This window comes from Blennius ocellaris, assembly GCF_963422515.1.
Source record: "Blennius ocellaris genome assembly, chromosome: 4".
Classification (NCBI taxonomy): Eukaryota; Metazoa; Chordata; class Actinopteri; order Blenniiformes; family Blenniidae; genus Blennius; species Blennius ocellaris.
Window position 1 is genome coordinate 7,319,963 of NC_137653.1, and position 13,351 is coordinate 7,333,313.

At 40.6% G+C, this 13,351-nt stretch overlaps 1 protein-coding gene across 3 annotated transcripts in view; it reads right to left on the bottom strand.

The window, feature by feature from the left end:
* The window catches only part of nav1b (neuron navigator 1b), a 44,753-nt gene that overhangs the window by 26,795 nt on the left and 4,607 nt on the right, over positions 1 to 13,351 (bottom strand). For all 3 annotated transcript variants that reach the window (XM_080495667.1, XM_080495666.1, XM_080495665.1), the window contains exons 2-3: positions 11,591 to 11,693; positions 9,803 to 10,162 (exon numbers count right to left, since the gene is read on the bottom strand). In XM_080495667.1, the coding sequence (XP_080351793.1) occupies positions 9,803 to 10,162; positions 11,591 to 11,693 (463 nt within the window). The remainder of the gene's footprint in view (positions 1 to 9,802; positions 10,163 to 11,590; positions 11,694 to 13,351) is intronic.

A 13,351-nucleotide genomic window follows, 5' to 3' on the forward strand; every position in this document is an offset into this window, starting at 1 on the left:
AGAAAACAACCTTGTTGTGTCTGCCTCCATCCCTTCATATCAACTCCCTCATCTTTCAAAAAAGAGCAATGCTTCTCTGCCTGTTTCCTCTTTTTTTTTTTTTCCAGAAAAAAGAAAATTCTGTTTAAAACCATGTTGGTGACCTCCAAACTTTACTGTCCATTACCTAAACATAGATTCTCATTTATTACCCAGAATGGAGAGTGATCTAAATTGTTTACTGGTTAAAAAAAATGTGTTGCTCACATCTGTTTATCTGAGCCAGGTTGCAATGTACTACACAAGCGTCATCTAAAAAGCCTCGGAGCCATGTTTGTACTGTAAAGCAACAGCTGTCCTCCATTGATAACCAAGTGGCTTGTGTCACAGGCCTTGTGTCTGTATGTTTGCTTAGGTGACAGGCCACTGAGTAATGCTACCAGCGGGTCTGGGATATTTACAGACTGTAAAAAGCCATTCAAGCCATCTGTGAGAAATCATAGCACCTCCTTTTTTGTGACACAGGAAACCATTGCCAGGATGTCACCGTTACCGCTGTGACTTTTAATCTATCGCTGTGTCTGTTTTGTTTTTTTATAAACTATGCATCATGTGGGGTTGAACAATTTAAAAAGGAAAAAAAAAACATGTAGTGGATGAGACAGATGGAAACAACAAATGCTTTTGAGGCCACTCTTCATCAGTTTCAAATGATAAATGCAAAACGGTAAACAAGAGAGCAGTAAATTAAATCCGAGCAGTACATTAGAATAACATGATGTGAGGGTTTTAATTTTCCTGCAATGAACAGCACAAACAAGATGGAGAATCTTGATTATGCATCAAGTATCTGGACTAAAACCCACTCATATGAGATCTAATTAAAAACCACAGATATTAATGCAGCAGTGAAACAGGGTTTCTAAACCTGGTTGCAAAAGTCTGCTAACATCCAGTCTAAAGAGCATCACAAGTATGAATGTAGAGTGATATGATGGACGTTTCTTTCAAATATGGAAGGAGACAAGAATGTGCGACGGTCGAGAAGCGGGTGTGTATACTGATCTCGTCTTGATGGAACTGTAAAGACAGGGTCTCTATGTCTGTTCATGTTTCCATGGACAGACACACACAAAAACTTGTAACAGAAATTTTCCATTTCTACTTTAAGAAAAATAAGAAAAAAGTGAAGGCTCCAAAATATTGCTAAAAACCACACAAATGTTCACATTTAATAAACTCCTTTCACCGTTGGGAAGTCTCACTCGTGTCCCTGCATTTTATTTATTTAGTTGATTTTGGGTTCTTTTATAAATGTTTTGGCACAAAATTAATTTACAGTTGCTCTGTTATAGTCACAATACTGTAGACGAGAATAAAATTGTAATGATGCAGGAGACTGTAATAATAACCATGAATAATATTTGTGGTTAGTATTTCATACAGTATGTTTCCATTTGATGCAATGAACATAGATATCCAGCAGGAGGCACTATGCTTTCAAGCAGTGCATGCATGGCTGCAGCCCTCCAGACATGCTCTGTGACTGAGAATTGAAATGAGGCATGGCGTGGCTTTTAAGAAAAAGAAAAAGAAATTTAAAAAAAAATCGGGACTTGGGATTTGAACCCTTTGATGCAGTGGTAGATCCGGCATTTCTACGTGGTGTGCACTGAGCAGTACAGTGTACAAGAAGCACAATGTGGGAAATGACTTGAGAAAGACAGCACAGCTCTGTGTCCAGTGATTTATGTCTGTTCAAATACTACTCTCTCTGGGAAAAAAAAACGAAACCTACAGATGAGAAAGCTACACATCTCTGATCCTCCTGGTGCTTAATTTGGATTTGTATTGAACTTGACTATAGTGAAAGCAAAAGGATCTTGGCCAGCCTTCACATCCGAGAGCAGTGGTACATCAGCAAATGCTCCTGCGATACATCAGTGACCGCTTCAGAGACGGTAGACGCTGCATCTCCGCCAAGGCCCAGAAAATTGACTCGTCGTGCGATTATTGGACTGGAAAATTAATGTAGTCTCCATCATCCTCAGAAAAGCAAACTTCCTCCTCACAGATGGAGCTCACAACAGAGCTGATGCACACGTCTTCCCGAGACCCACAGACTCAGGTGGAGCCACATTGACCGCCTGGTGGTCTGAGAATCTGCTCTGTTATGATGTTGTATTATCTCGTGATGTCATCCTGCACTCTATTTTTTTTTTTTTAATGTTCCGATTGATAAGGCACTTAATACTGAAAGTAAACATTTTGCTGTCTGAGTAATGTAGCAAATTCGAAGCGGAGCCAAATCCATCATAAAGAGACAGAATTTGAAGTAAACCAAGCCAGGCAGACTTCATTAACCATATTGAAAGTCAATAGTGTGACTTTTCAATCAGAAAACCAATTCCAAATCTAGCCAATGATGGATTAACTCTACGTGATTCACGGCTTTAGGAAAATGATGTTTAAAAAAACAAAAAACAGAGGATGTATCACATGTTCCACCTGCGGCTTAGTGCTGTGCACTGCTGGACGCCAACCAGTCGACCACACGCAGACATGATACATGGATGATTCATACTCCCTGGGGGAGGGCTGGTGTAATGGTCCATTATTCACATGGCTGGGGATGCTGGTGGAGGCACATTTGGTGCTGGGGGAGCCTTTTCAAGTCTGTTTTTTACTGACCCTTGTTGGAGAATGAGAGCCCCATATTGACCCCAGATGTGTCTGAGTTGCTGACTGTGTGCTCCGTACAGTACCATGAAACACAGGGTAATGGAGACAACTTGTTTTTTTTCCCCTCACGAATGCCCCTTGGCCAACCAGTTTGAAACAAATGCAAATTAGACGCTAACTCAGCCCTAAAAACATTTTAATTGAATTTGTGAAGCACGAAACCCACTTCCCTTTAAACCGGACGGGGCCACACTCCTTTATGGTCACCGCCACGTGTTCCTGCCTTAACACACCCGGCAGTAATGTGTGACTTGTAATTCTTTCAGCAGTGGACAAGGGGGGACCATCCAGGACTAGGATCGTGAGTGATACACACTAAACGGCCTCACTGAGCTGTAACCTCAGCAGCGCCTGCAGAGGAGCAGAGCACCAAGGCAACAGACCTACATTTGGTGCAGATGCGATTAAGTGGATCAGAAAATGTGTGAGGCTTCAATAGTCAGGGAAGCACTTAGGAACTATAGAAAGGTCCAACTGAGGCAGGAAAAGGAAATTGAGTGCAGACTGCCAGTGGCACACATCCAGTATCAGATAACTGCATCAAACCTTTTGTGCATTATAGAATGGGTTTGGTGATACACATAGTTTCCATGAGCAGGGCTGAGAAGTATTCCAATACTTGGGAAACGGTGCTGACTCTCAAGACTTTCATAGCAAACCTATAGCAGAAACATGAAAAGCTTTATTGTGGTTGCCAGGGGAATGACATTGCAAAACAAGGAAACTAAGCCAGGGGCTTATCCAGAATATAGAGTCAAGCAGGAAAAGATAGCAATGACACGCATTTAGCACCTAATTTTGCATTAGTGCTCCAAACTAACACATTCCTGGGAAAAATATTTCATATACGTATTTCCACTCTGAATCCTTGCAGAAGCCTAATAAAAGAGTGTAGGAACACATTATTGCATTCGGCTTTAGACGCGTCTTTGAGTTCAGCTTGATAGGAGCTTTGAAAGCAGGGAGGAATGAAGTCCATGCCAATTGTCTGAGGTTCACCCGCCTCCGCTGATGCACAAGACGACCTGGTGTGCAGCTGATAATTGATGTGCCATTTTCGGTGTTAAATGTCTGAACTAGTTTGTTTTTTTTCTTCACCGAAGCTCATTTAGTGTTCTACCTCATTAACTTCAGTAGCTCCCTTGCAAAAAACACTGGTATCACAAGTTCGTGTATCGAGAACTTAAGTAATCATTCTCACATTTTCCCTTCTTTGTGCCGACTCTTCTGTCATTGTAGTTGCAGAAGATGAATGCCTAAGCTCACCCTGTGACTATCTTTTTTAAAATGTTTGTCTGTTGCCTTAAAGTCCCCCCCCCCCCCATTTGAAAAACACAGCCTTAATGCAAATACAGATAATAGGTTTGTAAGCTAATGACCATTCCCCAAAATGCAATTATAAAACAATGTCATTATGTGGCTATCATGGCATCTTCCCCCAGTCCTCTTTCTTTATCTCTTTTGTCTCTGTGTATTTCCCTCTTGCCCTCCATCTTGTATATATATAACCACCGATACACATGCGAGCACACACACACACACACACACACACATCCACATCCACGCCCCCTCCAACATTCAGCTGCTATCACACTGACACACAAATCAGCCCATCACTGGGTCAGTGGAAGACTGTTGCCATGGCAGCACATCCGGAGCCATGTTGCCGCATGATCAGAGGTGTGATGCTGCTGAACCAGCCTCCTTTCTCCAAACTGCATTGCTGCCTGCATGCTGCTCTTCAGAAATGGGACCTTGTATAGTGCAGGCCCACAGAGCTGCTGTTAGCTTGTACAGAACACAACAGAATGATAAGGAGAAGCAACACAAAGAGATAAAGCATTTAGCTGTGCATTTTAAGCACGACGTATCTGAATTGTTGTAAGACAATAATTATCATAATTTAAGGAAAACCACACATACCATATTTATATTGAACAACTGGAAAACTTGTCATCAAAATGAAAATATTTCAATATCCCATTTATTTAGACATCTTGTAACATCTGCCATGTAATTTAATGTTAACATTTCCAGACCAACATGGTTAATTGTAAGGTTATATTATAGAGAAATGATTGGGAAAATGTTTAGGAGTGATCAAATAATCACAGCGGCAACACTGTTCTATTTTAGCAAACGGATCAAAATGATATTGGTGAAACACAAATTCACATGGACATAGCATATAATTACCCAGCTCTGCAGTGCTTAGCCTTACACTGCTATCGAAGTGTGTCTCTCTGGTTTCAGTGGAAAAGATACGAGGAAGTGGTTACACTGGTCAGGCAGACACACTGATCAGGTTAACAGAAACATAACTCCAAATGAAAGATGATGTTGCACCGTTTGCTGGATGTTCTGCAACATGTTCCCTGTATCACTTTAACCAAGTGGTAATACATTCCTGTATTTACAGTTGCTCCTGAAGTTATGTACATGCTCCACAACAACAGGGAAATTGGTTCTCTCATGCCGAGCTGTGAGAAAAGAATAATATGATTCTATGATTTTTGGGGGGTTTGGAAGTTCTCCTCGCTTTTTTTTTGACAGGACGTTTCTTTCATGTGGTGTCTGACGACCATTATGTGATTCAACATGGGCATGGTGCTTACTGTGGTAAAGTGACCAGACCACCTACATTTTGTCATTTTTCCCACCGTGTACTTCCAGTCATTTGGTGCTTTAGTTTCTTGTGTAGTATGTAGGAACGTTCTTGCTACAACTAACTGATTTTGTTCTCTTCACCCTAAAGAAAATGCCATTTATGCAGAGTATGCTTATACCTTGAGTTGTGGGAAAATTAGCTAAATTGGCTCCTCGAGAGCCCAAGACTAACAATGAATAACTAAAAGCGACAGTCTTCCTAACGCAATTCCATATTGTCTAAACCAACAAGAAGCTGACTCAATGATTATTGGATTATGAGAAAGGATAAAGTGAGACAAGTTGTCATCAGTCTGTCTTTATTATGACTAAATGTCGATTGCCAAATGCTGAGAGATGTTCCAGTCTTCATGAAAAGAAAAAGCTGTCATTTTAAACTTTTCAAACACTTAACAAAACAAAGCAAACATATTTTTGTCAACAGCTTCATGCAGAGTGGTTTCTCATAAGATTCACATATTCTGAATATTAATCCCGTTTTCATGTCACTTTATAAAATTATGGATAAAACTAAGAATTTTCTGTGGGAATGTCTGTATCCCATATAAAACAACCAGAGTGTTTACACACAAACAATAGCTGAGTGTCTGTAAAACATCCACCATAACTAAAGTAAAACCCACAAAAGGACAGTGGATGCTTTAAAATGATCATAACTTGAATACCAGATATGGAAAAACCAACCATACACGTGTAATATAATGTGTTTACTGCCCCTTAAACCAGCCTCCTAAAATACAGCTTGCAAAGCAATGACATCATAAGACTCATGGTTAACCGTTGGAAATATAGTGTGAAGAATTTGACCACAGAAAACATTTATGGTTCTCGACATGGTCACCGATACATAGGAAGTCACCACAACACTTTTCTTTAAACGAGAGTCACTCAATCACTGAGTCCTGTTTCTCAGTCTTAAAATGGAAAAGAGAACTAAATATCTTGCCGAGCGATATTTCAAGCAGACACAGCGTCGCCTGTGGGAAAACTAAATATATGATTTCCATTACTAAATTAATGCGTACATAAATTAATGTGAATGAGTGTTTAAGATGAAACCGAGGTATCAAATTCATTCGATTTTGCATCAAAGTTAAATCAAGTGAATTTGGTCCGATTTTTTTAGCTCACGAATAACATCTATAAGTCTATATTTATCACCACATTAATCACCACAATGTTCAGCAGCAGCCATTCATTTTCAAGCAGAACGTTTAGAGAAATCCCCGCCTACCTAGCTCAGACTGCAGACAACAAAAAGAAATGATGTGAAAGGTGGTGATGGACTTTGCACTATCAGCCTTCTTTGTTGAGTTTGCAAGTTCTTCGTCTGTGTGTACTACTGGCTTCCAAGAACTGTATTCTAGAAATTCAACACTTGTTACGTGATGAAGCGTTTTGTTATTGTAAGTCAGTGGGCTGCAAGCTGACATTTTACTTGCGATAATAGCAAATCTTCAGTGCACAGTCCTTGTGTCTCGGCAACAAACCTTTTCACAAGTGATAAGGCTGCAATTCACAGTCCATAAAACACTTCTAGAATTCATTTTTATTAATCCGGGATTAATCACATTAATATTCAGCCGCATGTTGGCGTGCAGAAGTGATCGCTCCGTGCTGATGGAACGATGGAGCTGATGAGGAGGGTGAGATGTGTCTGGTATCAGGTTATTGATGAGGAAGAAGTGCAGAGGCAGTGATTAGTGTCAATGTGAACACATTTAGCCTCGAATAGCCATCGCTGTCTGGTCTGGATCAGCCACTATCCATTACACATTGAGCAATGTGGTACAGTCCCACTGAGACAGACAGTGTCATAAAGGTCCATCCAAACGCCATAACTTTATTAAATTGTTCCCACAATATGGCATCTATACATTCTCCAAGCGCTGTACGCTAAAATATACTTCATCATCTAACTCAGATATAGTGGATTATTGTTAGAAAGCTAAATATTATATCAACGCAAAGCCTAAGCATGTAAGACTGGAGCTATACTGAAAGGAGAGAGAAATTGCCTCTCCTTACAGTCGATGTTCAGCTGGTTTCCATGGTTACGCAAGGAGGAGCCTGATCTATTTTCAAGAGCTGGTAGCTGATGGTACTCAATGGGCTGAACTGTAAGTGTGTAACATGTAGGGATGTAGTGGCAATACAAATTTACCACAGACTCCGCAAGAGGATACTGTAAGAAGAAAACTAGAGCATGTGCTGACAGGGCTGCCACGCCTGCTTAAAAAACCGGATTAACTAGTCATCTACACCAAGGGTTGCTGGTATGTTTATGAGGCAGAATTAATTCTTGATATGGAGCCCCAGCATCCCAGTATTCCTGCAGAGAAGCAAGCATAACTAATTTAACTACAACACAAATCAAGAAGGAGTGGGTTTTTTTTGTTGTTGCTTATTTTACACTGATGGACCTTAACAAGTATAATGTAACTATGCAAGTTATTTAATGTAAAAAGAAAACATTAAAAACATTTCCCTTGTTCGCGTGTTGGTCAGTTATAATAACCTATTATTACTCCACAATAACGCAGTTATTCCGATCATAGTGTCTCACAGTGACCTTGACAGTATGTCTGGGTACTTCTGACTTTAGTGACCTAACACAGAGCATTTACACAAATAAACTAAACACAAAACCAGTTATGTAAGCCGATTAACATCTTTGTTTGTGGTGTTGTTAAAGAGCAGAGCGATGTCCCCACACTCACCTCTGGAAGCACACAGCTGAGCTCCTGCAGTGAGGGACAGTGCAAAACACAGGCTAGATTTAAATGGATTTAACACGCATGGATGCTACAGTCAGGGATGAACCCATTTGATATAATCCCGGTTTAATCCTAACCTTATCAGATCCATGCCGTCTGACATTTTCACCTCCTTTCTCTGCCTTTTTTGTTTTTTTTAAAAACCTTTAAATATAGAGCAAGTGGTCACCCTGGATTCTGGTTGGACTTAATTTAACTTACAATCAGCCCACTTCTATTCCTTCTTTTTTTTCTCCCTTTGCTCTAATTTCTACTCGGTTAAAGTGTGTCGCATCTCGTTTCTTCTCCTTCATGCGCGTAGTAGGAACGTGACCTGGCATGCAGGACCCAGCGAGCACTCCAGAGGCTGAGCTTAAATTCCACTGCATGTGCAGCAGCGATAAAGCAGCTACAGCACATTAAAGCTCTGGCCTTGATTCTTTCTCCTCCTTTGCTCGAGTCTCACGGTCAACTGTCTACTTGCGAGAGAGAATCAGATAAAAACACACAATGAATGTGAAAGGAGGTTTCTTAAGGCGATGGCAAAGAGTAAGAATAAGAAGAAAAAAAAATGAGGCTTTTCCATTCCCAAGTATTGATCGCATCCGCAACTTGTTGACATACTTATCAGCAAGTTGCAAGTAAAGTTAGAGTTTTTGTTGTGCAGCTGAGAGAAAACACCTGATGATTTCTACAGTCAAGTGAAAAAAAATGGTCTGGAAGTGCTCACAGTCAGCAGAAACAACCTCTGACAATGTCACGGGCACTTTAGTAAATCCTGGAGAGGAAAGGGAAAAAAGCGTCTGCCAAAACTGCTGATGAAAGCTCTTTGATAGGACTGCCAAGTAACATCAGATACCAGCACGGAACACAAATCCATGCCGGCGGCATGAAAATAAAGTTTTCTTTGTGGAAGTTTTTCTCGAGAGCTCCAGTAAAAACCCAGATATTGTGTTAGCTGGGATTAAGCCTTTGTGAGACAGGCGATGCCTACACTTAAAAACGTTCTCCTCTCGGGGGACGTTGAGTCATTTCTCAATATCATGTTACATTTTTTAATTTTGTTACTTTTTAAAGTCAGAACAAATAAGCAGTGGGGTTTTTTCCAATTATATATGATTGACTCAGTTGTCAGGCGCAAAACTGACCAAAATCAGACAGAATTTGTATATAATATTTGAAATAATGGTCTGATAGGAAATGTTTCACTATTCGTTGAATGTATCATTCAAGTGCAATGGTCGGGAATAAAATTTGCTTTAATAAAGATAAATTATCAGTGACTGGGTAAATATGAGGACTTTTTCACAAATTATGCAAGTATTCCCCAAACTACTACCCTAATGTTTAACAGAACTATTAAATCTTGGGGTCTGCAATTGTTTATAGTTTTGAAAAACACAGGAAGCAATGCAGAGGTTACCAGTTGTGCCTGAGGAATAAACATGAATATCAGCCTTAAGCGAGTCCAGTAATCAATGAGATGTCTGTCAACCTATTGCTTACTCTAAAATACAATCTGACAACAAATCGCAGCTGACCTTTTCAAAGTCACAAAGTGGCGGTCTAAAGGGCAAACCAGTGTGCAGCCACCATCCTCCACTGATTGGCTCACGTTGTCATAGTAACAAGAGTTTCAAACCCCGTGCTTCTCTTACCCATTAGCCAGATTGTCGTCATCGTCATCCGGCAAGCTCTTTCCCAGAAGGTCACTGTCACTCAGGTAACCAGACTTGAGGTCGGTGTCATCCACATCGAGGCTCTCGATGAGCTCAATGCGAGACGTGCTGCCGAGGCGGCTGGAGCAGCGGGCCGGCATCGTCTGCGCCGTGTACTGGGAGCCGCTCTTGCCCCCGGGGTATCCTCCACCTGTGGAGGACGGGGCGTCGCCGGCTTGAAGGCGGGGACTGGACTGGCCGTGGCGCCAGGAGAGAGGTGACGATCGGTTGGACATGCTGGATATGCTACGAGCGTTGGTCTCATCGCTGTCATAGCCAACGTTACTGCTGTCCAGACAGCTATGGAGACACATGGAGGAGGGAGAACTGTCAGTGTATGGTTAACCCAGTGGCTGGACACATTGTGGCAAATCACATAAAATCATTCAAATCAAAAGAAGAGTACAAAAACCATAGAAAGATCAAGTCCTTTAAAGAAGGCCTCAATGACATTGAGTTGCTGTTGACACAGATACAGCCGTTGTGTTGGCTTCAGGCACTAAAAACTAGAGGCCTTACCTCTGAGACCACAAAGACAAAAAGGAGAATGACATCTTTGTGTTGCAATGCATATTGTATTGTGACACATTGTCCATTTGCATTTACAATAGCCTCTCTTTTTCAAACAGAAAGAAAAAAATATGCAGTTTCATCAGGCATTAGTCTTCGATCTCTATAGAGCTGGGAAGCTCTCCCTTTTCTCCTCTGTAAGTGGGTCAGGGTTGGAAATGTCCACCCAGATGGCTTTGAGCATCTTCCGTACGTCGATTACATAACTGCATCTACCAGGTCAGCCAAATAAATATTGCAATGTAAAAGGCCGGGGGAGTATTTTTATCCATTGTTCATAGATAATTCATCAATATGGAAGTTGACAGTTTTTGCTTTGTCTGTCAATCTGAACAACACTATCATTTAGTTGAGGTTCTGTTTCCTGAGCCCAATGAAATTTTGAGGTAAAAATGACACACACAGTCAAATTAGATTAGGAAAGCTAAAATATCTTAGCTTCAGGAGTGATTTTTTGTGGGGGTTCTATTTCACTTCACATTTGCCAACAGGCATTCATCGGAGTAGCTTAGAAACACCAATACAAAGCATGTGAGGGTGAAAGACCTCAACATTGGCCCAAAAAGAGGCTGGAAGGCTTTATGAAGTTTCAGAGTTTGATACGTTACAAATACTGTCAGTAATGTTGAGCAATGGGTTACATTTTACAACAAACAATGAATTATGTTTTATCATATAAAAACTTAATAAATAAAAGTTTAAGAATAAAGAACAAACAATAGATCTCTGCTGTTTCACGTATAATACATACTCACTTTAACATCCGAAAGAAAAGAAAAAAGCTTTATTGACTTCCTGTATCTTGTTACATTGTGGTTATGACAACAAATTCTTGTTGAGGCCTTATGCCTCGGAGCCAAATGAAGTCATGAGCATGCAACAGAGATGAAACCATTTTGTAAGGATAGGAGCCAGATGTGCACCAGGTGGCGACTGTCCAAGTGGTCAGAGCACAACTGTTTACACATGATTTTGTTACATATCGATCCAACAAGTTCTGTGCACTCTCTTTTCTTCTCTTCCAATTAAATTACACTGATGTTTTTAATTACACAATTTCTATGAACAAAACATACTTTGTCTGAGGGTGGTGTATGCCACTGGCCAATACAGATGCTGTTGTGGAACAATGAAAAACAGCAGATTTGTTGTACGAACCTGTGACTGAGCTGGGAGCCTCGCAGGCTCGACATAGTGTCTTCCAAATTCTGCCGAAGGTCAAGGACATTCTGCACAGTGCGCTTCCTCTGAGATTCGGGATCTGTGGGTGAGACACGTGGGACAAAAGGTCATGAAACATTCAGAGAGTCCAGATAGAGCTCAGATACATGATGCCGCTTGTGTTTCATACAGGTCATGCATGCTCAGACACAAGCATTTATCGCCACAACAAACGTTTTCCCCCCCCGTCATTAGTTTTGTCTGGACAGATGTGACAGGTGTCCTCTCACATTATGTTCACTTCATTAGGTGGATACGTTTCTTTTTCTCCGTGGTTTGCTTCACCATCATTACCTTAAATCCACCCCCTCTCCCCTGCACACACATGGTACAGGCTAATAATAAAACACTGAAATGTTCCCTGTAACCCCCGATTGTCCACCAGGGGGAATCATGATTCACCAGGATCTATTTCAAATATTCTTTGTGGAGATTTTGCTCTCTCATCTGCAGAGCAGCACTATAACACAGTTGTTCAGCTCGAGTTTAAGAGGCTCACAGTGAGTTGAACTGCAGCCAGAACAATTGTACTGCAGGTCAGCTTATTTGGAGTCGGTGGGTAATGTCCATGTCAAATCAATATTACAGCACAATTAACCATTTTTCTGTCAACTGCAACAAAAGAGAAATGCCTCCATGAGGCCGTGATTTTCTATTGTTGCATTTAGGCTGAAAATATTTGTATCGACATTCAGTACATTAACAGGGGAGGCTGGGAACCCAGAGACCAAGTTTATTCAAATATACTGAGCTAGAAAAAAAACCACTTCAGCAGAATGCAAATATATTGATTAGTAAAAGCAGCATAACAATTCAAAATCTGCAACAAACTTAAAGCTTATTTCTATAATATCCAATGCAGTTGGCTGATAGGGGAGAAAACTTATAGAAACTTGTGCATCGAAACACAATGTAGCGTGGCTCCATGCCCCACCGTGTGAAATATTGACAAGGCTCGTAATTATTGAATCAATGTGAGCTGAAACAATGAGCCATTAACTTCAACTCAGATATCACTCGAACAGATTACTGTCACTGCTTAGCTGTAATTAGCTAGTTTTATGACAGATTTATTTACTGTGACGCTTGGATGTTACAGCTGGACATCAGGAGCAGAACTGGCCAATAGACATGATATAAAGAAGGTTTTTCATTTATTTATTCATCATTTATATGAAAGGCAACTGGTGACACTGAATGTACCTAGGATTGAATAGAAGAATTGGACACTGAATAACTTTTTTTGGCATGAAAACTGCCAAAGGTATAACACTGCAGAGTCGGAATGCTTTTAAAGAGAATATCACAAATTATCTCAGAAACTGCAATTAATGATGTACCCAAGGAAATAAATCTCTGACATGAAAAAAATGCAAGCGCAGTGAATTTTTTTTCTTCTTTAACTGCTGTCAAAATACTGAGGGAAAAGAAAAACTTTGAAGTTTATTGGCATTTCTGGTAGAAATACACACAATAATCGCTTTAAATTTCATGTCTAATACGGGAAACACTTTCTCCAAGTACCAAAGACACATTCTATTTTGGGACAAAACAAACGTTTACTCTGCTTCTAATTTACTAAGTGACTAATTCCTCAGAAATGTACATGTACTGATCCACGTGTGAATCACATCTGCTTAGTGTAAATCCTGTGTGTATAATGCACCGGGCTGCTGTCTGATTGTGTCCTCTGGCACC